The sequence below is a fragment of the Zootoca vivipara genome, chromosome 12 (assembly GCF_963506605.1).
Source record: "Zootoca vivipara chromosome 12, rZooViv1.1, whole genome shotgun sequence".
NCBI classification, from domain to species: domain Eukaryota; kingdom Metazoa; phylum Chordata; class Lepidosauria; order Squamata; family Lacertidae; genus Zootoca; species Zootoca vivipara.
The window spans coordinates 42,203,475-42,231,018 of record NC_083287.1 but is presented as its reverse complement, the minus strand read 5'-3'; the positions used below and the strand labels follow the sequence as shown (position 1 = coordinate 42,231,018).

At 41.2% G+C, this 27,544-nt stretch overlaps 1 protein-coding gene across 3 annotated transcripts in view; it reads left to right on the top strand.

The window, feature by feature from the left end:
* PARD3 (par-3 family cell polarity regulator) overlaps nucleotides 1–27,544 on the top strand; it is a 568,363-nt gene that overhangs the window by 57,551 nt on the left and 483,268 nt on the right. For all 3 annotated transcript variants that reach the window (XM_035129016.2, XM_035129014.2, XM_035129013.2), the window contains exon 2: nucleotides 23,161–23,262. In XM_035129016.2, the coding sequence (XP_034984907.1) occupies nucleotides 23,161–23,262 (102 nt within the window). The remainder of the gene's footprint in view (nucleotides 1–23,160; nucleotides 23,263–27,544) is intronic.

Here is a 27,544-nt window from a genome sequence, read left to right as displayed (position 1 = left end):
AACAGCTTGAGTTTAGCTAGTCATCAATTCACTTTGGCAAGCCACTATGACAGACAGTGTGGTGTAGTGGTTAGAATGCTAAGACAGTGGAGATACGTACGTATTCAGATCCCTACTGCTCCTTGACACTCACTGAATGACCTTGGCTCATTTAGTCTCTCTCAGCCTAACCTTCCTGACAGGGTTATAATGAAGATAACATGGGAGGGAGGTGATAGGAGGGAGTGAACTTAGTAAGTCTCTCTGAGCAATTTGTAAGAAGGGCAGGATTTAAAAAGTAAGTCAATATACAACATATTATCTTAAGTCGCAGTGGCTCCTTAGCCATATGGAACTGCTACTACTTGTCTATCTTACTAGCACCATTGTGAATGGTTCTTGAGATAATGACCTTGTTTGCACATCACAGCAAGCCAAACTATGGGTTGCTGGGATCGCACAAACATTCTGGCTCCTGGGAAGGAGCTTGGGCCCACTTTGCTCTCCTCAGTCAACAGATTGGCTACAGATTGTAGTTAAGAAAGAGATGCATTAAAGACAATCCCAGGTTCAGATGACATGCTAAACTGTCTCAGGTAGAGCTTGGTCTCCTCGACGCTCCTCATTTTCTCCAGCTCCTGGTAGGGCAGCTGCACCAGGCAGTATCTTGCCTTAGTTGCCGTGCTGTGCCATGTGTCTCTAGGAGCAAGCATGTTCCATGCAGTCCCTGTAAGCCATAACTTGGTTTACTGTGATGTGTGAACCAGGACAATGTAATGTATGAGAAACCCTTGGCACCCTTATTGAACATTAGTTATTCTTATCAGTGTGGAATGTGGCACCCTGGCTCCCTTTCGGAGCTCCGTCTGGATTGCAGTCCTCAAATTACCCTGCAGTAGCCTCACTGGCTATTCTAGAAATAAGTAAACAGTTGAAGGATGAAGTTGATGGTTCTAAATTTTGCTTCCTCTTGTCTTGGTATGTGTAGATGTAGTCACACATATCCAAAAAAAACACCAAGGCACGTTTTCTAAAAAGTCTGGGAAGCACTTGTTGTAATGGAGAACAAGGAAATCAGGATTCTTACAGCATTCGTCATTATGGAAATGGCTCAAAACACAATTCTCCCCAGAATGCTTGGCTCAGCAAAAATAGGTGCAGCCATCAATGCTTTCCATTGTTTCAAGGAACGGTGAGAACATTTTAAAGGTGGAAACTTGAGGATAATATTTTAAACATTCCAACTTGGAGCACAAATCTTTCAAAGTTGATTGCTTTGCTGCCTACAGATAGTGGTGTATGGTGATGTTGAGTGTTCCATGAAAATCCTGAAGGTGAAAAAAAATTATACTTAAAAAAGAACGGGTAGATTGATCTACAAAGAGTTCTGCATCTCTTTAGCAGAACAGTGGATCTTATGAACACTTTAGGAATGGAGTGTGTTCAGAACTGCAGGATGTTAATAATTGAGTACACTCTCCCTTCTATATGCAGTATCTAATAGCCTACAAATCCAACTTGCCAAATTTCTTGCTATTCCCTCCCTCCAGTTCTTTCCCTTGGTCTTTCCAAGGCTCCCCTTAATCTAAATCCTACCCATCAACTTCCAGTTTTTTAAAAAAGACAAATACACATTATCAGTGGCTCTGAATCAACAGCCTTTGGGAAGGGGGTCATGCATCTGGCATTGTGACCATGTAGATGGGATAGGGTTTTCCGCTTTTTAAGCTACCCATGATAACAAAAAAGAGTTGAGCATACCAGTGCTATAATCTCAGTAATTATGGTTGCATTAAGTAAGAGCTAGAATCATTATCTTGTGGTATGCAGAGACCAGTAGTGTTAAGAAATTGGTCTTCAGCTGGGGCTCTGTATTGGATCGTAGTCTGGCGTAAAGTGCGTCAAAACAGCAACAATAATGCCATATAATTACTGTAGCAGGCATGTCCAAAGTCCATTTTGGGGGCCTAATCTGGCCTGCCAATTTAATCCGGCCCCCGTGGCAGTATATGTTCTGGGGTAGAATCCTTAAAAAAGCTCAGCAACTTCAATCCTAAAAAAAGCTCTCACACATGTTCACTTCATCAAATTTGGCCCTCTTCGAAAAAAGTTTGGGCACCCCTGCGTGTGTCTATAGTCTGTAGTCCTTCTCTTTCTAGTTATTACTTCTTGTTAAACCAGCCTTTGCCCTCCAGATGTTTTAGAATACAGTCCCCATCAGTCCCTGTCACTACTGGCTGGGATTGAGTAGAACAAAACATCGGGGGTATTCCAGGTTAGCAAAGGTTGCATTACACCTTAATCATTGCAGAAAAAGATGGGTTCATTGTTGTGATCTGGTCAGGGTTTTTCCATGGTATTGGTTGAAGTTACTGTTGATATATTGTGTTGGTCCTTCTACAGATGGGCTGGTAGAACCATTCATAATGGTAACTCCCCAGATATTTCTTGTTTCATACTATATTTTCATGATTTTCTTATAACTCCATCTCCTTTTGGATGAAATCTGAAAACAAAATATCATTCTACCCAAAAAAACCCTGAATATTAACTTCCTTTTTTTTTAAAGACATTTGTTCCTTACCTGCCTATGGTAAAATCAAACTCTTAGTAGCTTACAAATAAAAATATAAATTGCACAAAAAATTAAAAACAAACACCAATAAGAACAGCATAATAAAAACCAAGTCTGAATACGATTCTATGATTCTAGATGCCTGTGTTAGCCCATTGCACAGGCAGAAATCCTTGTGCCAATGGAAGACCTTCATTGGATTACACTCCCAGGATTTTAGTGGAGGTGTGACTAAATTTTTTGTGTGCAATTAATATGTTTATTAATTAATATTTTCTCTTTGCCTTCTCTGTTTTTCTAAAGGTCAGTCTTTGCCATGACTTCATTACTTGGCTTAAAATATTGAAAAGGCTGGAGCAGGATAGTTTCCCACAGAATGAATGAGCAGAATAGTGTCTGCACACTTTGCCACATACCTTTGGCTCTCGAAGGGCTAGAGTCTTGCTTTCCAAGGAAAAGAAGAAAACTAAGAATTCATAACATGGCATAATTTCGGGTGCCAGGGGGAAGCTCCTCTCCCCTTGACCACCTGTGGATGCCCATACTTGAGACCCTGCAGATGTTGTTGGACTCCAGCTCCAGTTAGTCACGGCTGTCATGGCCAGTTGTTGGGGATGATGGGAGCTGGACTCTAGCAACATCTGGAAGCCACATGTTCACCATCTTTGCTCTAGTCACACAAGAAGGTAGATGGCAGCTCTGTAAAAGGTCTTTAAAAGTTCTCAAAATTGGATGCAGTGTTCTTGAATTTCAAAAATGCAGAAAAGATGCACTTAGATATTTTGCACATTAATTTCATGTAATATCAAAACCAGATTTTTTTAGGGATTTCTTTTTAAAAAAGAGCTATAGAAAAATAAGAGCTCTAGGTTTGATGCTGCAGTTTATTTTAATGAAAGACTACTTAGTATTTGCACAGCAATTTAAGTGCATATGAAACATTACATAATATCTCTCTATCTTATCTATCTAGTACACATTATCTGAGTAATCCTCACAATAATCCTAAAAGGTGGGCCAGTATTACTGCCCACATATTAAAATAAAAAAAAATCATTCCAGTAGCACCTTAGAGACCAACTAAGTTTGTCATAAGTATGAGCTTTCGTGTGCAGGCACACTTCTTCAGATGCATGCACACGAAAGCTCATACCTATGACAAACTTAGTTGGTCTCTAAGGTGCTACTGGAAGGAATTTTTTTAGTTTGTTTTGACTACATCAGACCAACATGGCTACCTACCTGCCCACATATTGTAGATCAGTAGTCTTTAACTTTTTCAGTCCCAGAACCCACTTTTAACCCAAACATGCATTTGGGGACCCATTTCTTAATCTTTTACCACATATTCACATGTTGGTACTGCTCCTGTTGCAACCCACCTTGGATCAGGCCATGACCCACTAGTAAGTCCCAGCTCACCAGTTGAAGGCTTGCAGATGATGGGAGGGAGAAGCCGAGGAGAGAGTGGCCTGCTGAAGTAAATGAATTGCAGAGCAAGGTTGGAACTAGAGTCATTGTGATTCTTGCCTCAGTATCCTTGCCACTATGCTTAGAATTTTGTTACTGTCTAATAAAGGGCTTTCACCCAGTATTTCATAAACTGAATAGCACTTGCTAATGTTGGAAAATTCCAGGGCAATGGGACAAGGATTTGGGCTCTTAATTCTAATAAATAGTAGACCTTTTATTCTATTCCAAGATAACTCTGAACTCCTGTTACATCCCAATTTTTTCCTAGTAATGTAGCAGATGATGAGCTAGTTTGGAAATGAATAGTGGTGGAACAGGCTACATTTAATGTACAAACTGACTTTTCTTATTGTGCCCCCTACTGATTGAAAAATGGAAGTGCAGCATATGAGATCCTCATGATCCTTCCTCAATTTTAATGGGAGACAAAGAAGGCGTGAGAGAGAGAGAGAGAGAGAGAGAGAGAGAGAGAAAGCATGAGGTCTAGAGATAGTTTAGGCAGGAGTTTCAATTGATTACTGCCTTGATATTTTGGCCATGCATTTGAAAATCTTCAGAGGTAACTTTATTTAAGTACATCATTCTCTACTTTTGGCCTTGGGATGATAACAGGATTTGAGACAACTGCTTCCCACAAGCAAAGCTCTGATACCACCTTGGCATGCAAACTTGCACTTCAGTTTATTTCTGTAATAGCAAAAGGACAAAGTCCTCGAAGTCAGTGGAAGCTTGTTGATACATGCATGGTGTTTAACAAGGAAGTCTTTTCTGACAAAAAAAGAAAAGAAAAGAAAAAAATCTCACGTTCCTTGTATACAAAGAAGGAAGATAAAATTTGAATTAAGTACTGTACGTCAGTTAAAGCAAAGCATCTGCATTGAGCCGGGGAAAAATAGTTAATGGCTTGATACATTTATTTATTTATTAAGTTGCATGTGTATAAAAAAATGATAATGGGACAAGTAAGCCAAACAGAAAACACAAACAACTTAGGTAGCTAACCCTGTGTAGAAGTGTGTGGGAGCTGCAAGACAACAGAGGTAGATGTTGGTGGAAAAGCCTTGCCTGTCAGCAAGATGCAATGTGTAACTGATCAATAAAGCATTAATCTCTTTCACTCAGCACTCATTGAGTCATTTAGTGAAGATTTGGCAAGTTTGGATGCACAATTATCTTCTAGTACGAGTGGTGGCTGGTGCCCGTAGTATTTGATAGGGTGGAAGGCAGGGAGACCAAAGGCAGGTGGGCTCAGAGCCAATGAGAGGAAGAGCCAACTAATTATAGCTTTGTCTCCATCCCTCTTCCATGCTGAAGTACTCAAAGGACAAAAGTGAGACTAAAGAGGAGGAACTTTAATCCCTTGGTCGAACTGAACAAAGAAGGCAGGTAGGTGAGGCTAGGTTTAGGCTAGCCGCTAGGTTGTGTTGTTCATATCAGGAGATGGGGAAGCATTGAATTGACTCTGCTGGTGTGTTTGCACTGCATCAACTTTGCTATCACCTTGCTCCCCACCCCCATCTAACCTTTCAGTAAACAGCAGCAAAGTGACCTTCAGCAGGATCACCACACTGTCAACTGCAGGATGGAGGGCAACAGCAAATCTATTGTTTAATTATTATTTTATTACTATTATTGTATTTTGGCCTCATACAATAAACTACAAGTTATGCTAAGTACAAGCAATAGCAATGCTATTCTGCAGTACTTTGGTTTTGGAACGTTATGTCTTTAAGCACTGAAAAGTATCTGCCCTATTTTTTGAAAACCATTTTAAGACAGCTTAAGGTTTATAAACAGGGGCTGGATGGCCACTTGTCATGTATGATCTAGTTGAGATTTCTGCATTGCAGAGGGTTGGACTAAATGACTCTCAGGGTCCCTTCCAACTCTACAATTCTGTGATTCTATAATTCTATAAGACTAATATGCATTTTGGAATTTGTCTTCAGCTTCTTCCCTGTTTCCAGTTCTGTTGAACATGTGTGACAACATGTTTACAAACTTATTTTTTAGGACTAGTAACACAGTTAACATATTTTCAGCTACAGGTAGGTAGCCGTGTTGGTGTGCCGTAGTTGAAACAAAACAAAACAAAAAATTCCTTCCAAACTTAGACCAACTAAGTTTGTCATTGGTATAAGCTTTCATGTGCATGCACAAAAAAGTTCATACAAATGACAAACTTAGCTGGTCTCTAAGGTGCTACTGGAATGAATATTTTCAGCTGGTTGGTTAATCAGTGGTTATCCAGTCAGGCAAAACAAAGCCTCAGGTCCATGAGCCAAATGGGCTCCTCCAGGCCTTTCTGTCTGGCCCTCAGGACTTTCACTATCATTGACTTTGTTTCATATAATCCTTGGTGGTTTTTGCTGCAACGTGCCTTTGAACTCTGATAATGCCCATTGTCTGGATGGAGAACAGAAAAGTGTGTGGATGTGTGGAAACTAGCCTGCTCTACAAAGCTAACATTTACATTTGTTGCCCCAAACATTTTTGCTTTTGGCCCCACCCACCACTGAAGGTTGCCGAGAAAGAATTTGGTTTTTGGGCTAAAAATATTCCCACACCACTGCAGAAAAGAGTTTTAGTTTGCCTACATTTCTTTTTTAACTACAGTGTCCCAGTCCAGTTTTGCAATCATTGCTACTTTAGTGTTCAATAATTTATTCTCTTGCAATTTTGCGTGCGACATCCCATATTGAGTTTTAAAGCCCGAAACGATGCAAAGACAATGCCTCAGGCCCTGAAAGTGAGAGAGCTGTTCCATGTACTGATCACCTCTGATTTTCAGTATTTGATTATTCCTTTTAATCTTGAAAGAAGGAGATGCTCAAATAACTGCACTTGATCACTTTAGATTATGGGTAATGCCATATAACATCCTGCCTTGCCAAATTGCTTGAAAGTTTTTTCCTCTTTTAACACCGTCTATGCAAGTAAAACCTATTGAGACTCAATTAAGAATTTTATTAGGTTTTCTTACAGTTAAAAGGATGGGCAATAGATGCTGGATAAAAGGCATGGACTGGCAGGCTCTACAGCTGTAGGGAATTTTGCTCACTTAATGATGCTGCTGCTTTATGTTCCTTTGTGGCAGTGGAAATAGCTACTATCCAATACATTCATGAAACTGCGTGGAAGTAAGTCTCTACCGGTAGATTTTAGTCCTCCATGTATGTGAGTTGTTTTCTTCTAGTAGTTACCCCATTTGTTTATACCGTTGATGTTGTTTTTGTTTGAATCAAATTCGTAGCACTGTAGTTGTTAGCGGTTGCTGACGTCGACTATTCTTTATTTGTTTAAAATATTTATATACCTTTTATTTTTAAAAAATATCCAAAGCAGTTCATAACAGTAATAAGCAATAAAACTGTGAAACTAATGCAATATCTATGAAAACTTTACACAGTATTTATTTGCATCGGCAGTATTTAGCAGTACGTAAGCCTGTGAATAGGGACGCAGGTGGTGCTGTGGGTTAAACCACAGAGCCTAGGGCTTGCCGATCAGAAGGTCAGCTGTTCGAATCGGCACGACGGGGTGAGCTCCTGTTGCTCGGTCCCTGCTCCTGCCAACCTAGCAGTTTGAAAGCACGTCAAAGTGCAAGTAGATACAGGGCCATCTTAAGCATATCTGGCGCTGTGGTGCGAAGATCCCTCCGGCGCCCCCCCCCCCCCGTTTCCCAGCGCGGATGTCTGGCGGGCACCGCAGTGCGGCGCCCCCTGGTGGCCTGATGCATTGCGCCACCCAGCCTTGCCTTAGGGCCGGCCCTGAGTAGATAAATAGCTACAGCGGGAAGGTAAACGGTGTTTCCGTGTGCTGCTCTAGTTCGCCAGAAGCGGCTTTGTCATGCTGGCCACATGACCTGGAAGCTATATGCCAGCTCCCTTGGTCAATAACGCGAAATGAACGCCACAACCCCAGAGTCAGTCACGACTGGACCTAATGGTCAGGGGTCCCTTTACCTTTACATAAGCCTGTGAATAACTGTTAAGGGAGGCCTGGGTGAACAAGTTTTAACATACACTGAAACTCCAACAACCTTATCAATAAACCATGTATTTGTTGCTCTGTGTGGGGAATAGGGGTAACCTTCCAACCCTCATCAACCTTAAGAAGCTACAGTTCCCAGGAGTCTTTGAGGGAAGCCATGACAGTTAAAATGGTATAATAGCACTTTAAATGTATGGTGTGGGTGTGGTCTTGCATTCATTTTTAATATTAGTTATATTGCCCTTCTTCTCATTAGGAGCCCAGAGTCATGTATAACATAATAAGTGCAATTGTTACAGTAATTTAGAACATGTTAAATTTCATCTCTAAAATACATAATACAAGATTACCGATCTGCTGGCAACATTCATATCACCAAACCCCAAGCAATCAAGTATACTTTCATTGTATGTCTAAATGATATCAATGTGGTGGACAAATTCAGTTCCTCAGGGAGAGAGTCCCAGAACTGGGGTGCCACCACAGAGGAGGCCCTGTCCCAAGTTGCTGCCCCACAGGCCACACCAACCAGTGGCACCACAACACAAAAGTTACCAAATTCAAAAGGATTTGAGGTTTCGAATAAATCAGGAAAAAGGGCAGATGTCTATCTTCAACATTTACAAAAATAAAATAGTTCCAGTCTCTCCCCCCCCCCCCCGGTTCCAGATTGATTGTGAAACTTCAAGTCATTCCCCCTTCTTCATTACACGCAGATAGTTGTGTTTGGGGTGGGGGGGATTTTGCCATAAGCTAGGAAGACTTTCTCACATCAATCTGCTTGCTGTTTCAATGAAAAGAATCTTTTATTAAAACCGGTTAGTCTACAGGGCTGCTGTCAAGTTTTTATGTTTTGTTATTTTGCAAAGTCGGAGGCATCCAGACATGTTTAAGGTTAACTGAGTAGAGAACAGTGTGAAATTTGATTCAGGCGAGTCAGAAAGTGGATCACTACATTTGTTTTTACAGGTCTTATGCAACCCAGACAACTCTTTTTACACTTACTGCATTTTAACCCAATGTATTTTTATGTGATTTCAGCAGTTCTCTTTCCAGAGCTGAGAATTCTTAACTTAGAACTCATTGTGCAAAAGACTGCCCACCTCCCTTTTTCACTATGCAAACACTTAAGCTGATTAGTTCTTCTGAATTAAGCTGCTATTCAGACTTTTACTATAGAGATAGTTCATTCTGTATGGTTTCCATTAAAGTGCATTTTCATGTGCTGTTTCTCCCTCATGAGTCTGGTCCTCTAACTCTCAATTTTTAGGGTGTTTCACTTTTGAACAAGCAAAGGAAGTGGGATTTGTAGGCATTGCCAGTCAGTGCTTGCAAAGCCCTGTTCCTTTGCCCACATAGTTTGATTTTAAAACAATGCAGGCAAAGTAAAACCATTCAGGCTGGTATAATTACTTAGTTCCAGAAATGTACCATTCTCCCCATTCCCTCCATTGTGACCTTTCCACCTATGGAAAAACCTATTCCCCTCACAAAGCTACAGTTGTCAGAGTGGATTAACAGCCATTCCCTCTTCAGAGAACCCTTCTAACAACTCCTGGCACCCTTAAGCTACAGCTCCCAGAATAACAACAACAACAACAACAACAACAACAACAACAACAACAATATTATTATTATTATTATTATTATTATTATTATTATTAATACCCCACCCATCTGGCTGGGTTTCCCCAGCCACTCTGGGTGGCTCCCAACCGAATATTATAAACACAATACAGCATTAAACATTAAAAACTTCCCTAAACAGGGCTGCCTTCAGATGTTTTTTAAAAGTAAGATAGTTGCTTATTTCCTTGACATCTGGTGGGAGGGCATTCCACAGGGCGGGTGCCACTACCAAGAAGGCCCTCTGCCTGGTTCCCTGTAACCTCACTTCTCGCAGTGAGGGAACCGCCAGAAGGCCCTTGTGCTGGACCTCAGTGTCCAGGTAGAACAATGGGGGTGGTGACTCTCCTTCAGGTATACAGGACCGAGCCCATCCTCCAGCCCTTCCCAGCTTGCTTTTATGAGCCAGGATGGGCAAGGATCAAGGAGACAGGTGGCTGGTTTCACTCGTCCAAGCAGCCTGTCCACATCCTCAGGATTCTTTGTGGGAAGCCATGACCGTTTAAAGTGGTACCAAAGTGCTTTAAATGTATGGCATGAATGTGACCTAAGTTTGTCATCCAAACAACAACTCGTCCTCCCACTAAGCTGTAGTTGGGGGGGGGGGGACATTGAACAGAAACAGGGTGGTTTTATTTCAAGTCAGTCCAGTCTCAATTTCCCTTGCCCCACTCACCATCTTTAGAGATGTAAACTGTTTGTTTAAAAGCTAGAATTTCATGCATGAAACAGACAGAATTGCTATAAATCAAGCCAAAACTATTAATGAATGTTGTCTAGTATTAAGTATGACATGTCTTTAAAAAATAGCTCCAGATGTTCCTCATTGCACATTCTCATTGCAGGGTCTGGGCAAGATGTGTAGTCAGCATGTCTGTGTCTTTCCCCCAAACTTTGTTTTTACATAATCTTCAGCCAAGATGTAGAACTGTGCCACTGCTGATGCCAAACCATCATTTGACATTACATCTGAACCATCTCAGATGATGTCTTCCCTCCCTAGAAGTAATTGGGCCAGAAACGTGAAGAGTGAATTTTCTTGTCCCCAGGAAAAGAATTAGAGAATAAATAGACTTGCCACTTGGTTGCTAGCCTGTGAGAGTTTGTGGCCTTTGCTTGCCAAATGAAATTAAGCAGCTGGAATTGTGGCTTTTTGGTATTAAAATGACATCCAAGAGCAGCTAGTTAATTGACCATGACTGTCATTTTCAATTGAGTGGCTTGGGACTCTATCTTTTAGCCTGGTAGTAGCTGAAATGGGCTAATGACCAATTCATGTTGTTCAGCACCAGAAAATGAATAGGCACTAATTTTTGTCGAGAGCATTGGGGTGGTAGTTTAATGTAATTTGAGAGATTAAAAAAATAAATCAGTATTGCTGGAAAGTGTTCCATGGAGGAAGGAATTAGCATAATGTTCTGCCACATAAATTCCTGTTCGTATTCAGCAGCTATCTTTTGTTCGTTCTTTTTTAATTCACAAGAGTGCTACATTTCTGTGCAGATGTCATTTGTTGCCTGGAAAAGTGTTCTTAATGACTATGTGGAAGGATTTAGGATTACTGGAATGAAGCAAACACTTTCTGAGCTGTGACACGGGGATTCCTACTTGATCCTGCTGTCAATTTAGTTTCCGTTGCTAATTTCTTCAGCTTTCATAAATTTTCATTGATGTAGAAAAGGAATGGGGAACCCATAAGCCTCCAGACATTTCAGAACTAGAGCTCCCATCATCCCTGACTGTTGGGTCATTCTGGCTGGAATTGATGCAGCTGGAGTCCACTAACCTCTGGAGGGCCACAGATCTCTGATACATAAGTTATTTAGCACTGTACATGCTTATTGAATAGAACCATTAAGTTAGCCTTGTTGGCCTTTAAGAAAAATTATAAAACCCTATTTATCTTCAAGAATCTAATATGTGTTGGCAAAGTCACTTAAATAATGTAGATAGAGTCCAGAGACAAAAATGCTAATAAAACTTTACTGAGGAAACGGAACAAAACAATATATAATTTGAGGAGATATACACAGAGAGATTTTGGTCTTTCCCTGGGCATTGCTTGACTCTTCATATCAAAATTTAATAATTTTCAACAGTAATATGATGATGATGAGGCTAGTGGTGATGAAGGTGAGGACCTCTTTAATCTCTCGTGACCTGGCAATGGAATATGGTCCCATGATGTGGTCTGAGGGCACATGAGGTCGCCGCCTTCCTGATGATGAGCAGGTCTGGGTCTGATCGGTGCCTGGATGGAAGACTTCAAGGTTCCATGATGGGAGAAAAGTAGGGTGTAAATGTAAATGTAAATAAAAATAAAATAAATATATGCCCTCTGAAAAGAAGCTCAATTGATACCCTAACTCTACTATTTTTTAGGGTTCAGGTTACAATGTTTTTATTCTCTCAGTCATTTTAGGACCTCATTTTAACTGTTCCCAAAACTTTTCCAGTCTGCTGTTTTATGGTGTATTTTATTGCTTTTTAAAATGGTACAGCACCACCCATGTGCATGGTGCTTTTTGAGATACAAGAGGACAGATTCCTGCTGTGAGGAGCTTAGAATCTAAAATTCAGCGTGGGAAACAGTGAAAGAAAGGAAGTGAAGTTGAAGCAAGGACTGAACAGGAAAGTGATACCGTACATGCTTGTTTCAAGTTGCATATTCTTAGGTGGAGTTACAGTTGGCTGTTTTGCATTTTGGGGGGCAAACTTTTCATGTGTGTTTGTTGCAGCTGCTGTGGTAGCCATAATGGGACAAGATTTTATGAGGGATAGTCTGCAAATAGCTTCAATATCTTGCTGACTAGGGGTGTCCTGCCATACAATAATTTTTGCGTGTGAGTTGGGAAGCAGTTACTGCTAACAGTGTGCTTCTTCCCCCTCCTGCAAACAAAGAACACACATTATACATTATATTGCAAACCCATTCAGCCTTATTTTGTCACCTAGTAGGTTTGGGCTCCATTGAGAAACCTCACAGAAAGCACTGTAACATGATTACTCTGAATGTGCTGGCCACATCTGCTGTTCTCTGCCCCCCCAAGTCTCCCAGCTGCTGAGTTTTTGTTAGTTAGTTGCTTGATTACATTTCTCTAACTGAAATCCCGAAAGGCATGCCTTCTGAATGAGATGTAATTCAGCCTCTAGTGTTTGTTGTTTCTGGGTTGTTGGACTGAAGAAAGTAATAGGAATCCAACTTGTACAATAAAAGCTGTGTGTTTCCCCACCTCAACAAACAAGCCGAATGCTTGCTTTGGCTTTTCCTTTGAGCATGGCAGAAGCATGCATGGAAAAATATGATTATTAGCAAATTAACAAAAGGAATGCTTGCTTTTTAAAAAATAGGGAAATGGACATATTGAATTCCCTCCTCCCTTTGCACTGGTTATAATTACAGGTCCTCCAACAATATGTTCCAAATGACTTAAAAACAGGGCAAAAGATACAGAGCAGATTTCTCACCCTTTCATAAATCCAGGCCTCTGAGAAGCATATCACTGGGTTCTTTTTTCAGCTCAAGCCTAGCTTCCTATGCTCAGTACCGCAAGAGCAATGTCCATCTAGATCAGGGGTCCCCAAACTACGGCCCCCGGGCCGGATGCGGCCCAATTGGCCTCCCAATCCGGCCCGCGCCGCCCGCTGCCGCCGCCCGCTCTTACGGCGCGTGGCGCGGCGGCGATCTTCAAAATCGGCAAAAAATGGCTGAAAATCCTTTGTGCGCATGCGTATGGGCCTCTCCCGACCCAGAAGAGGTCATTTCCGATGCACTTCCGGGTCGGGGGAGGCCCATACGCATGCGCACAAGCGATTTTCGGCGATTTTTCCCCGACCGTGTGCGTGTGCGCATGCGCACGGGCGCGCACTCCCCCGCCCTCCGGCCCGCCGCGCCGGAGCCCGGTAAGTCTGGGGACCCCTGATCTAGATCAGGCATCCCCAAACTTTGGCCCTCCAGATGTTTTGGAGTATAATTCCCATCTTCCCCAACCACTGGTCCTGTTAGCTAGGGATCATGGGAGTTGTAGGCCAAAACATCTGGAGGGCCACAGTTTGGGGATGCCTGATCTAGATAAATGGGCTGTAATTATATATATATATATATATATATATATATATATATATATATATATATACACACACACACACACACACATTATTATTTTTCCTGTTTTACAAAAGCGCATGCGCTGTCTCTTTCTTCAGGTTGTGTTTTCTACAGATCAGTTACATTTGTTGTGGACATTGGTGTTATATGCATTATAGGGCCCATTTCCTACATTCCTACATCCATCCTTTTCAGCTGTGCTTCCTTCTCATTGGTATTCTTTTCTGTGGTTCCTTACTGACTGCCCACTCCTGGCATGCTAAAAGCAACTACTGAAGGCATGCCTTGCTATTGAGGAAGTAAGTGCCCTCAGTGTGGTGGGCCTTGTCATGGCTGAGGGTATGATTACCTAAGAACATTTATGTAAGAACCCTACTGAATGATCCAAAGGCCACCTAGTCCAGCATCCTGTTCTCATAGTGGCCAGCCAGATGCTCATGGGAAGCCTGCAGACAGAACCCAAGTGCAACAGCAACTAGCAATTCCCAGCAACTGGGATGGAGGTAGTCATTGGTGGCCTTATCATCTGACTAATCTGATCAACTCTTACAAGTAGTTCAGGAATCAGGATACATTCCCGATTCAAGACAGATAAAACAATGTGCTTCTTTACGCAGTCCATAGTTAAACTATGGAATTCACTCCCACAGGAATTCTCACCCAAGAAAGCTTGTTTGACCCCCACTTCAATGACATATTGGTCTGATATCTAGCAATGACCGTCTGGTTTTGACATGCTTTTGACTTACAGAATCACTTGCTTATCTCATCCTTATCTGTACATTCCTTTGCAGTGCTGTTCTTGTCATTTGCTGCTGAGTCTGTTGCTCTGTGCCTTGCTTTCTATTTATATATTCTTTGCAGGACAGAAAGGCAGGATAAAAATATTTTATTAATAAAATGTGTGCTTAGAATTGGTTTGATTTCAGTGCAGTTTAAGAGCTGTTCTGCCCTATTACACAGATTAATGTAGCTGGCAAGGATGGTAGATTCATGGACTGTACCACTTCAGATTGCAGATGGGGATGTATGTATCACATTTTAAATATTTCCCCTAAAGAAAAAGCTCCCTGAATGTACTGCCTGAGCACTGTGATGAAAGGGACTTTTGGTAAAGTTTTCACTTTGCTGAGAATATTTTCTACACACACAGGAAGTTTCTTATGAGTCTCCTACCTGCAATCTGTGGTCTTACACATTGGAAAGGACATTTTTTCCCGTGTAATCTATAGATTCCCTTCCCTTAGATTCCCTTCAATAAAAAAAGGAAAACAATTAACAAACATTAGGGGATTTTAATCCAGGATGCCTGAAGTGTTGCGAGCAGCTGATTCATAGTTCCATATGCTGAGTTGCTGCTGCTCACATAAGAACTGTTGCAATCTTTTTAAGTATAAGCTATTACTTTAGCACTGTTCAAACAGTGCTCTCTGCTGGCCTTCCTTTTGAAACATATTAGCCTTACACAAATGTACTTTGAAATCCTTTGTGTTTGTGATGTTGACATTGTGATCATAAATATATAAATCCTTGTTACTAACATTTAGGCATACACAAAAAAGCAGGGCTTTTAAAAGTTTACAGTGTCATGAAAAAAATTGCTTGGGAAGTTTTGGGAATCTTTTCTCTGAGCATTAAGATTTGCTGAAGTTTCTCCTGTCTGAGAAGCTTAGGTGACATAGTGTTGCATTAAAATATTCCCAAAGAGCTACAGTTTGGCTGTGCCTTGTCATATGATGCTCCACTGTAAAGAAGAGGCTTTCAGGTGATATCCAGCTAAGTCATTTTCAGATGAGACCCATTGAAATGGTTACTTAAGTCTATTGATTTCAAGGAGGTCAACTCTAACTAATGTTGGATACCACCCTCTGTGTTGTTAACAGAAGAATACTGCAATATCTGGTTTTTAAAAATTTATTGTTATCATTTCCACAGGGTTGCTTGGCGAAATCAAGAGCAGATAACCGTGATTAGTGCTGTTCATGGTTTGTTGCTTTAATCAGAGAGGCTGTGTTCACATGCAGTGCTAACCCATAGTTAAGCACTATGTGTGATAGTGAGCTTCAAGCTTTTGTGTTCCTCTTCTCCCTTCCCCTCAAAAAGAGGCCTGCATGTCTAAACTGTTGTTTAACTTTATATATGAATCAGGCCATACAGCAAAGCTATGATTTAGCTCGCTGCACTAAGCAGTGCTTATGTTGGGAGACACCAGTGACATGTGTTTGCTATCTTGAAACAGGCTGGAGAAGTGGCAAAAAGTGTCTTTGATGTGGCTTGCATGGTGCAGACATTTTGCTTAACTACGGTTAATGCAAACTTACTCCAAGCAGCAGTTTCCATCTTAGATTGTTGCAGTCCTTGATCATGGTTTCAATATTTAGATGCAACACCTAGCCATGGTAAAGAGAAGCAAACCAAAGTCATACGTTATGTATGGGTATGAACACCATGGGTCTTTACATTCCTTTTTTACTATCAAGTGAGGACGTTTTCTAGCCAAGTTGGCTTTGTGAATGAATTTCCTTGAAATGTTTTTAGCTTTACTTCTACATTTCTTGAAGTCACTGAGCAATTGACCTGCAATATTTGTGTTGGGGATGAGATTATTTCTGTATAGGTAGAAAAAACATTTATTTCATAGCAATCTCTGAGGAGCATGCCATAAACCTGTAAAATGTTTACAACCTTTAGGTGTAAACTTGGCTTCCTTGAAGTTCATTGCTTTAGTCTGTCAGTTGCAAAATACTTTAAGTCAGTTTCAGAATGTCATCAAAGGGAAAAACGTAACTGGGTGTAAGCAGGAAATAAGAGGCTTCACTTGTTTTTACTTGTGGGGTGTGACAAAGTGATCATATTGTTGTGCTGTTTTATGCAGTTTCCTGATAAACTGGCCTGTCTTCTTACACACTGTGTAAGCTGAATATAAAGCAGCGGATATAGATCTTATAATTATAGCTTCCCTATATATCAGGTTAAAAAGTATGCATCGTCTTACAGGTGCATATGCATTATACTTACAGCCTTACCCAAAAGTTATTGAAAATGTTAGAGCAAGGATAGCCAACATAGTGGCTTCCTGGTGTTGTTGGACTACAGTTCCCATAATCCCTGACTATTGGCCATGCTGGTTGGGGCTCACTGGAGTTGCAGTCCAACACCTTCTGGAGGGCACTCCATTCACGGCCCCTCATTTGGAGGTTTAGACTATGAGGTCAGGTGTGGTGAACCTTTGGCCCTCCAGATGTTGCTCAACTACAAGTCCCACTGACCCAGGCCTTTGCCCGTGCTTGCTAGGATTGATGGAAATTAAGAAATGAGGTGCACCTGTTGGATCAGGCCAATGGCCCACCTAGTCCAGTATCCTATTCACACAGTGGCCAACCAGATGCCTTGTGGGAAACCCTCAAACAAGAACTGAGCACAAGAGTACTCTCCCTTCCGGCAGTTTCCAGAGACAGGTATTCAGAAGCATCACTGCCTCTGATGGTGGAGGCAGAGCATAGTTATAATGTCTAGTAGTGACTGATAACCAGTCCTCTTTTAAAGCCACCTAAGTTGGTGGCCATCACTGCCTCCTGTGGAAGTGAGTTCCACAGTTTAACTATGCACTGCATGAAGAAGTACTTTCTTTTATTTGTCCGGAATCTTCCTCCATTCAGCTGTCCATGAGTTCTAGAGTTATGAGAGAGGGAGAAAAAACATTTCTGTCCACTTTCTCCATGCCATGCATAGTTTAATAAACTTCAATCATGTTTGACTATTCTCTAAACAGCCTTTCACAGGGAAATCATTCCATCTCCCTGATATTATTGGTTGCCCCTTTCTGCACCTTTCCCATTTCTACAATATACTTTTTGAAGGAAGGTGATCAGAACTTTACACAATATTCCATTTGTGGGAGCACCATAATTTGTATAATGGCGTTATGATATTGGCAGTTTCATTTTCAGTTCATTTTGATCCCTAGTAGGGAATTTACCTTTCACTGTCAGCTCAGACCCTACAAGTTGTAGTTCGGCAACATCTGGAGGGTCAAAGGTTCCCCACTTCTGTTAGGTTAATGCACCTTTAACTAGAGTGGAAGAGCTGTATATTCTGAAGTAGATCTGCATTCCCACATTATGATTACATATCTAAAGATTGAGCTATGAATTTGGAAGCTTGCCCCTCCACTCATTCTGAATCTTGTCTCAGCTGATTTACCTAGTTGCAATGTAGATATATTTATACCTTACAATGTTGTTCTTAAGTATGAAAGAAAGTTTGAAAAACACTGGCAATGCAGGATTTGGTGGAAAAATAAGGCTATTGGTTTGAAAGAGAAAATAAGAACATTTTTCATCACTAGACACCTGTTGAATGCAAGTGGATAGATATTATTTTCATACCTGCTTATGAGATCCTGCAGTAATAGAAGCTGCTGTCAAACTAGTTTAGGGTGTTCCTTGCCTTGTCTAGTCTTGCTGACATACTGTTTTATGTAATACCTTTGCTGAACAGGAAGAGTCGCAAGAGGCTTGCCTCCAGCTGCTGGAGAATGGCATGTAGGGATTTTTTTTTATGGTTGTGGTTGTGAAATAGAAATAGAGCCTGTCTCCTTTTCTAAGATTCTTTCACGAGGGCAACAATGCCTGTTGCAAATTCATAAGACATCCAAGAGCAAACTAGGTTTTAATAAGGACACATATAAATGTAAGGCTTCTTTTGAAGATAGTTGCACTAATAAGAATCAAGTGTTAGGTTCAAAGTGCTGCCCACACAGTACTTCACTGTTTCCCAACCTGGCACTTTCCAAAAATGGTTGGACTACACTTCCCCCCAAGCTCCAGTTTGCATGAAGGGATGAAGGAAGTTGTAGTCTACAACATCTGGAGGGTGGCATATGGAAGATCTTCCAGCAGGGAATAAAATGCTGTTAGTTAGTCAGCATCACTACCTGTTTTCCTGAAGGATAATTGTGGTTTGTGATTTGAGGATCAGTGGCCCTGTCCAGGGAAAGGGGAGTTGGTGTACCTCTGTCGTGGCACCTGGGTTAACCTTTCAGCCAATACTACTTGTTTATATCTACAAGTGTGCTGGTGCAAGACAATACTGCAAAACTATGCAGGTTCTCTAGTAGATATCAACAAATAACTGAATGCCTTGCTGAAAGTGCAAATACCACCTTGTTGTAGTCCACACCTCTATTTCTCTGCCAGTATTTTCATTATGCTAATGGAGTATTTAGGAATTTCTTGTAGCAGTTGAGGTATATTGTACAACAGAATAATAATCACCTTTTGCATGTCACTCCCAAGTTTAATGTTGACATTGAAGTTCACCCAACTGGAGATACCTGTCTTGCTTTTCTTTCTGATCTTCCCGATATTTGTTTGGTGTGTAATGGGGTAAAGCAGGAACTGATGTTGCAGAAAAAGTTGTGTTTGCTAGTAATCTTTTAATATCAGCTCCATTGTCACCATAGGCAACTGGGCATGGAGGAAGCTGACGTGTGAATCTCAGCCTTACTGTTCTGGAGCCAGAGTTAGAAATAGAGGAAGCTGACTTACATTGTGTCCGAGCCACTGGTCCCCCTACCGGTAGCTTAGTACTGTCTATGCTAAATGACAATGACTCTCCAAGATTTCAGACAGGATTCTCTCCCAGCCCTAGCTGGAGATGCTGGGAATTCAACTTGGGACATTATATTTGCAGGAGTTATGGCACTTTCTCAAACTGGATGGAGAACTTAGGGCAAATGCACTGTTAGGGTCAATCAAAAGGCAAATTCAGTTTCCAGAGACTTTCAGATATGGAACCTCTGCACACTGAGTAGGTCTTGTGCCACTGCGTGACTTCTCTACTCCTCAATCCTTGTGACGAGAAATAGGCAGTGTTTTTCTAACCATGAGTTTTCTCAACTAGAAATGGACTGTAGTCCATAAAACGGTTTATGCCACAATAAAACTGCCAGTCTTGGTGCTGCTAGACTTTTTGTTCAACAAATACATGTCATGGGTACTTATACTTTGTGGATACTAAAAAATGAGGTTGTCATTTGGTAGTTAGATAAGAGGCTAGAAGTCCTCAAAGTTTTATTTAACAAGTTTAATATATTGCTTAATCAACAAAGATTAGCAGTTTACATAAAACAATATGATGTATTCATTTTAAAAAATACCGATAAAATCAAATGTTGAAGTATAGACACATGCACTCCCCCCTCTCTCTATCACACACACACAAAAACACACACACACGTTTTAAAACAAATGTATATGATAAAATTATATTTGCAAATCCTTATGTTGACTCTGGTGATTTTTATTTCATGCACCACTGTCAATATGTCAACTAATTGTGCTACATATATGCATAAGCCACATGCACACATAGTCCTGTTTTTGTTCAAAACCTTCCTGCCCATAGGTGGAATTAGCAGAGCTTCTATAAATATAAACTTTTGTGCAATGTATGAACTATGAAGGAGCAGCACAACCATGTCTGGGCTAATGATATTAAAATAAGATAGTTTTGCTTTCTAATGGGTTTTTCTTTCTGAGCATGAAATCAAAGTGTGTCCTCCTTCCCTCTGCTAGTTGTGCTGCCAACAGTGATGTGATTGGGTGGGGAAAGTAGGCACTTAGTACCACGAAGCTTGTTAAGTAGCTTGCAGGATGTTTTTTTCAAACAGCAAAGAGAGGGAGTGTAGCAGCAAAGCAATGGGCACGGCAAGAACATGAAAACACCCAGTATGTAGATTTTGATGAAAAAAGAAAGGAAGGAGAATATACAGCAAACTTTAGTGACTTCCATTAAAGAGGAGCCTTGTCAATATTTTTTTCCTGTGTTATGCTGGCAGCAACATAATTGACCTAATAATTATTTGGGATTTATTTTCCTCCAGCAGATTTCACACTTCCTTTCACTGAAGAAGTGTGCATGCACACGAAAGCTCATACCTATGACAAACTTAGTTGGTCTCTAAGCAAAAATGTACACTGAATAAGAATGCAGTTTTTAACAGGTGTACCCTTACAATTACAGTATATTTTCAAACATCTGGTTGGTATCATTTACACTCCTGGTTTGTGTATGCTTAAGAACAAAGGTTAGGTTCCCATATTTTAAAAGTGTGTGGATTGACCCTTCAGAGTAGTGTGGAACTGAATAATGCCAGTGAGGTAGAAAACTGTTTTAGTCTGCTGCATAGGTTCTGTATAGATTCTGCTAGATATTTTGAAATGTAACCTCCACCCCTCATTTTATATGTTGCCTATTTGTTGATGATCTACAAGAACTAAGAGTTCTACTCATTTATCCACCTCAGGGGACCTGGTGACTTCCCACTTTTGCAAAATGCTGTGCTTGACTGACATTACATGCATAAGTTATCACTGTTAAATTTCAGGGACCTGAAAGGGCAGAGGAGGGAATAGACCCATGGGAAATGGTGATCCATGGCATGCAAATTAAGCATCCAACTTGCACATGCTTTACATCATACAAAAGGCCCCAAGATCAACCCCAGGTATCTGCATGTAAGGCCGAAATGTCTCCTGCCTGAAATTCTGGAACGGTGCTGCCAGTCAGTGTTGACAGTACTGAGCTAATTTGGACTGATAGTCTGACTCAGTATAGGGTGGCTTCCTTCATTCCTATGTATCATTAGGAAGCAGGGAATGGAAGAGCTACAAGCATCCTTGAAACCTTTCAGTAAACAATAAATAACAAGAATTGCTGGTTGTGACTGTGTGACAACATGTTCAGAAACATTTGAACATGGAATGGGAAAAAAGATGAAATCATTTTAACAGCTTTCAAGCAGCAATCTTCAACCAATCTTAATAGAAATTAAGTCCCCTGGAAATGAATGGAACTTATTTCCAACTTAACATACTACCATACATACAAGGAGAGTTTGTAGCTTAACTGTCACAGCTGCAATCTGCAAGATGAAACTAGCAAACAAATGGATAGTTGGCACACAGCTTGTACGAAAATTGTTGCCATGAAAGCTGAAGATTAATTATACCCCTCCCATTGCAACTATATAGGAACATTCCTGGATTCATATGCTTCAAGATTAGGCCTCCTGGAACCTTAGTTGACCGAACGAGTTCAAAAGCTTCTTCTGTCTTAAACCAAAAAAAATTCTGCCTATCCCTGATGCAGATCAGTGGAAAGCTGTACAGGGCATGTCCTAATATTGGCTCCAAGCACAACAGGTTTGTGATTAACCGTTCAAGAATGTTTTAGTTGCTCATTTGCTATAGTCTAACAATGCCCTTGGCTCAGTACTACCTGCTCTCTCCATGACAGAGTTTGCAATCTGATTCATCTAGGGTAAACAAAGCACACTTAGAATAAATGAACTGCAAACCAGAGTGAAGACTTGGGTCTCTGTCTACTCTGCATTCCTTGCCCTGGTCATCTCTTGTCTAGAAGAGATTACTGAACCTCCTGTCTCTTTGCTGTTTCTCCAGTCATGTTCTAACTTGCTTTGTTGATTTGGAAATGTGTCTCCTATGTAAGGTTCTTTTTCTGACTTAGTCCAGCAACTAAGACCTTGCAACTCTCCATTTTAACCTCTTCTGCTAGCTACCTGTCAGTCTGCATTGACTTCAAACTCCCTGTCCTTGGCTGCACTCCAAAATGAGTGTTTATATGTGACTATAAGAGAGTCATTTGTGTAAGGGAAGATTCCTTTGTGCTGGTTCCCCCCATCAAGTTGCTTCACCTCAACAAGGATATTGTTGAGTTAGAAATGTTTCAGAAAACATCAACCAAAATGATCAAGGGGGTGGAGTGAAGAAAGGTTGCAGTGTTTCAGACATTTTAGTTTAGAGAAAAAGTGAGTAAGAGGTGACATGATAGAAGTTTATAGAATCATGCATGACATGGAGAAAGTGGATAGGAAAAGTCCCACCCCCATAACACTAGAATTCATGGACATCCAATGAAGCTTTTGTGCTACACCTGTGGAACAGTGGCCTGTTGGAGTCATAGGACTGGACCAGCTAGCCGTGCCCATGAACCATAAGGACTTAGCTGTGGCTCATTTCCAGGGAACAAGGCTATTTGTGGGGTGCAATGAGGGTGAGGGCACACCCCCATCAATGATTCTTGTAGATGGGTTCACTCCTGGGTGAGAGATTGGAGCAGCCAAGGTGGGTGGGCTGTGAGTTAACCTGGCTTCCAAGTGAGAGATGGGCCAAACAGCAGTAAACAATCAAACAAACTAATATGGTGCTGATGTAGATGGAGGAATGGTCTGAAATACATAGAGGGCAAGTTGACATTTGGTTTTTCATTGGCAGAGAGATTTTGAGTGAGTGAGGAGGGGACACTTTCAAACAGGCCTTAGTTGTGGAGTTACCAACCGTGGAATAATTTTTTGTTTATTATGCTTTTTTTCCGTTTGCAGGATCCAAACTACTGGATACAGGTGCATCGTCTGGAACATGGTGATGGGGGAATCCTTGACCGTGATGACATTCTCTGTGATGTCGCGGACGATAAAGACAGAGTGAGTATAAAAGCTTGGAAGATTTTCTATATAAGCACCCAGAAGCTTTCACTCATGGTACTCACTGTATAGCTAGAGTTCAAAAGGAAAGATGGGATAGAAAGGGCATTTTGCAAGGTTGGAAACAAATAATTTTGGGATATGAAAGAAATCATTTCACATATTTATGGCAGTCCTAGTTCTAATTGCAAATCAGAGTGAGCCTTGGGCCATCAGATGGTTTATGACCACAAACCTCATAGTCCCCAGGCAGCATGGTCAATGTTCAGGAATGGGAGCTGCCATCCAACCCTGTCAGGGGGCCCAAGGTTGAGGAAAGCTGGGATAGACTGGAAGACAAACAAAACTTTCCAGTATTGTCGCCGTAATGCACTCAAGTAATTTGAAGGCAAGAATTAAATTAAGCAAGAAAGTATGCTTAGTCGAAACATGAGTGTGTTGCATGTTAAGATCTTTTTAAAGGCATAACAGTCCTAAAGACCCTGCGGAATGTCTCTCCTCCTTTAACAGGAATGTGGCCCTGGTCAGTAACTGGTTTTACTAGAAAAAGGTGGAGGCCCTTTCTCATACCTCAAAGTGGACTGAAAGCAAGTCTCATTGATACAGCTAACCGCTCCCTCCACACACCTCTCTTGACTCCAATACAACCATTGGGAGAGGATGTGAGAAGTCAGATGACACACTCCAGAGGGTAGATTTGGCTGTGAGGCCTCCATTTGTCAGTTGTTTGTGTAATGAGGTGGTTTAGGCTCCTCCCCCCCCAAAAAGGGGGTGGATCTTCTGAAAAGACCACACAAGCAGAACTCTCTTAAAATGACATGAAGGCATGTAACTTTTCCCCCTCCATGTTACCGTGTGGCTTTTACATTTTTAAAGGTAACTTGTCATCACTCATGTTATCCCAAAGACTTGAGCATATTTGAGGTTTTGTTCTTCTAGGTCAACTTTTATTACTGACACTGTGTGTGGGTTTTTTTTTATGTCAACAGTTTATTGCTCACAGCTCTTGACTGCTGCATTAAAGGCAACCTCATTACTGTATTGCAACAGTAAATGCTATTGTGTCTGTGTCAGCGGGTGAGATACCTGTCCAACAACTGAAGATGATCTCCCACCCCCCACTCCTCATTCTCCCAAGTTCTCTTTCCTTTCTTTTGATGACAGTCTCCCAAGTTGTTGGCACTGTGTTCATGGGTACATTGTAATCACTCACAGTGGTTGTAGAACTGCTGGATTGCCTTGAATTGGTTATTTGAGTCTCCTTGCTTGTTTCTGCCAAATGCTTCTGCCCATAGTGTTTGCCAATGGCATACCTTTCTACACCCACTTGGAGTATAGCTGGCTTTTGATGTTTAGTCTTTCTTTCCTCCTGTCATGAATGGTTTTCATTGTACATTGTGAAACCTTCTCTATTTATAGCTCAGTCAACTTGGTATTGTGTCCTCTGGCCTGGCACGCTCTCAGGCGGGGTATTTGAACATGTGCTTTTGAGGACCTGTTTAAAGGCTACTGCACATACATGTTGGAGTCCTACATGTGCAGGGGCTCCTTGTCTCCCCACCCCAATAAAGGGGAATGCTTAGCTCAGAATGATTTTTTTGCTGTCTTTATGTTCAACTTTAAGTTCTACTCAGAGTAGACCCATTGAAATTAATGAACCTAAGCCATGTCTGACCATGTGTCTACTCTAGAACTGAATTCCAAACTGATAGTCTAAGACCTAGTTGGGAGATACTGGATTTTCTTCAGCCCTTGTGCCATCATAGGCCTTCAGCCATTCTTCCATGTACAGAAAGCTTTTAAGCACTAAACTCTAGAAATATTTTTATATTGGTTTTATGTCATATTCACACTAGCATAACCTTTTGAGGGCCTTTCTGGAAGGTCAGACTCCTCAACGATCAGTTGCCCGTTGAATTCAGATTTGCTTTTGCATTTCCAGACCAGGCAAAGCATAGTTGATCTTTGTACAGTGCAAACATTTCCCAATACTGTACAGTAGTTGTCTCTGTTGTAGAGAGATACAAAAGAGATACATTTTCCTAAAGGGTTGGTGTGTGTTTTAAAACAATGTTGTTATTCTTTCAGTAGTGTTTAAAATTAGTGTTTCTATTGCTACATTCATGTTTGAACTGTAAAAAGAATAACTGTGAAAGAGTAAGTTAAGGATGTGGTTGAACAAAGTGCCCCCTCTCCCAAAAAAATCTGTGGCAAAGCTTGCACAGACATTTTAGACGTTGTGCTGACATGGTGGAGGGGCTTTAACTAATTGGTAGAGGTCTAATTGGTAGAGGTCTAATTGGTAGAGGTCTAATTGGTAGAGGTCTAATCTAGGAAGTCCCAGGTTCAATCTCTAGTACCTACAATTAGTAAATTGAAACCCTAGAGCAGGCACCCCCAAACTGCGGCCCTCCAGATGTTTTGGCCTACAACTCCCATGATCCCTAGCTAACAGGACCAGTGGTCAGGGAAGATGGGAATTGTAGTCCAAAACATCTGGAGGGCCGAAGTTTGGGGATGCCTGCCCTAGAGAGCCACTGCCAGTCATTGTGAGTAGGCAATACTGAGCTTGATGGGCCCAATGACCTGATTCAGCATAAGACAGCTTCTTGAGTTCCTATGAGTGTTTGTGTGTGCCGGTGAAAGAAATCTTAAAAGAAAGGTTATAACTTTGAATAAACAAGCTTGAAAACTGTGTATAAGAATTGTACTCAGCATCACTCCAAGAGTCACTTGGAGTTTATTCAAAACCACAATAACACAGGAAGCTCGGGTAAAATGTATACCGCAGATGAGGAAGTCAGGCCAAGAAGATGGCCTTGTGGTTGACTAGCACAATCAAGGAGAAGCCATAATAGGCAAAAGCACTTCCTTTAAAAAGTAGAAGTGCTTTCCCAAGAAAGGAAAATGAAAAAGCTTCTCAACCTCTGGAAAAAGTGGTGCATGTTTTCACGCAAAAAACAAGACTACATTCTAGAGCAGGCACCCCCAAACTGCGGCCCTCCAGATGTTTTGGCCTACAACTCCCATGATCCCTAGCTAACAGGACCAGTGGTCAGGGATGATGGGGATTGTAGTCCAAAACATCTGGAGGGCCAAAGTTTGGGGATGCCTGTTCTAGAGGATAATATTGCTATCAGTGTTAAAGATCTATGAGGGAGGAACTAAATTGTTAGATGGGAGAGCACTGTAGTTTTTTTAAGAGTGCTGGGAATAGTAGCTCAGTGAGGTGAAAACTACAGTTCCCATGATTCTTTGGGGGAGCCATGTTCTTTAAATATATGGTGTGGATGTGACCTCAGCCTTCATTCTGGAAGACATCAGGCAGGTTCCCCCCCCCCCCAAAAAAGTGACATTCTGTGGCTAATTGACAAATTATTAAAGTCACTAGGTTTGGACTGCATTCAATTGTGAGTTCTTAAAGAACTTTAAATATGAAACCTCTGATACTCTAACAGAAATAATAGGTGACTCACCTCTACAGTTTGCTGCCTTGACAGAGGGTTGGCGGGTAGCTTATTAATGCCATTAAAAAAACATTTCCTTCATAATTTCATGGAAAATCTCCATTATAGATGGAGGGTTCTAGCCAACTAAATTCTACTCAGTGAAGACATGTTGAAAGCAATGGATCTAAGTTATGTCTTTTAATTTCAGCAGGGTCTGCATACAACACTGGGTACAACTCCGAATTACAAAGTGTTTAGTTGGGCTTGCTCAGTTGCCATTTTCTGTTGAAGTGACTCAAGAGGTCCATTGGGTGGCTGCGCAGCTATAAGGAGATGTGACATAATGTAAAAACATATCTTCCCTGATTTGGCACATGGTGTAAGACTTTGAAGGTGCTTGTGCAATGTGAGGCAGCAAGCCTTTCTTTACCTTGTCTGCAAGTGTGATGATTTGAATAGATATGGATATGTAGAGTAGGGAGATGGTGTGCTTTCTCCTGCTGGCGTAAACATAAGTCAGTGCAAAGCTATATCAGATTTGTACTGGCCTGTTTAGGAATTATTCTGCTGGTATGTGGCTGGTACTGACGGCAGAGTGTGTCCCTCCCTGACATAATGTGCAATTATTTCAGCAATTATTATGCTATTTGTTACCACTCCCTCTCCCCTCACCCTGGTAAACCTTTATCTCTCTGATACTTGAAAGAAGACTCTGGTAATAATTTTTTAATGTTTTTTTTTATTAGCTGGTACATCATAGGGGCTAGGAGTTTGTGCTACGGGTGCTAGCCAAATTTGAACATGATGATAACCAGACTTTATGGCTTATTGTG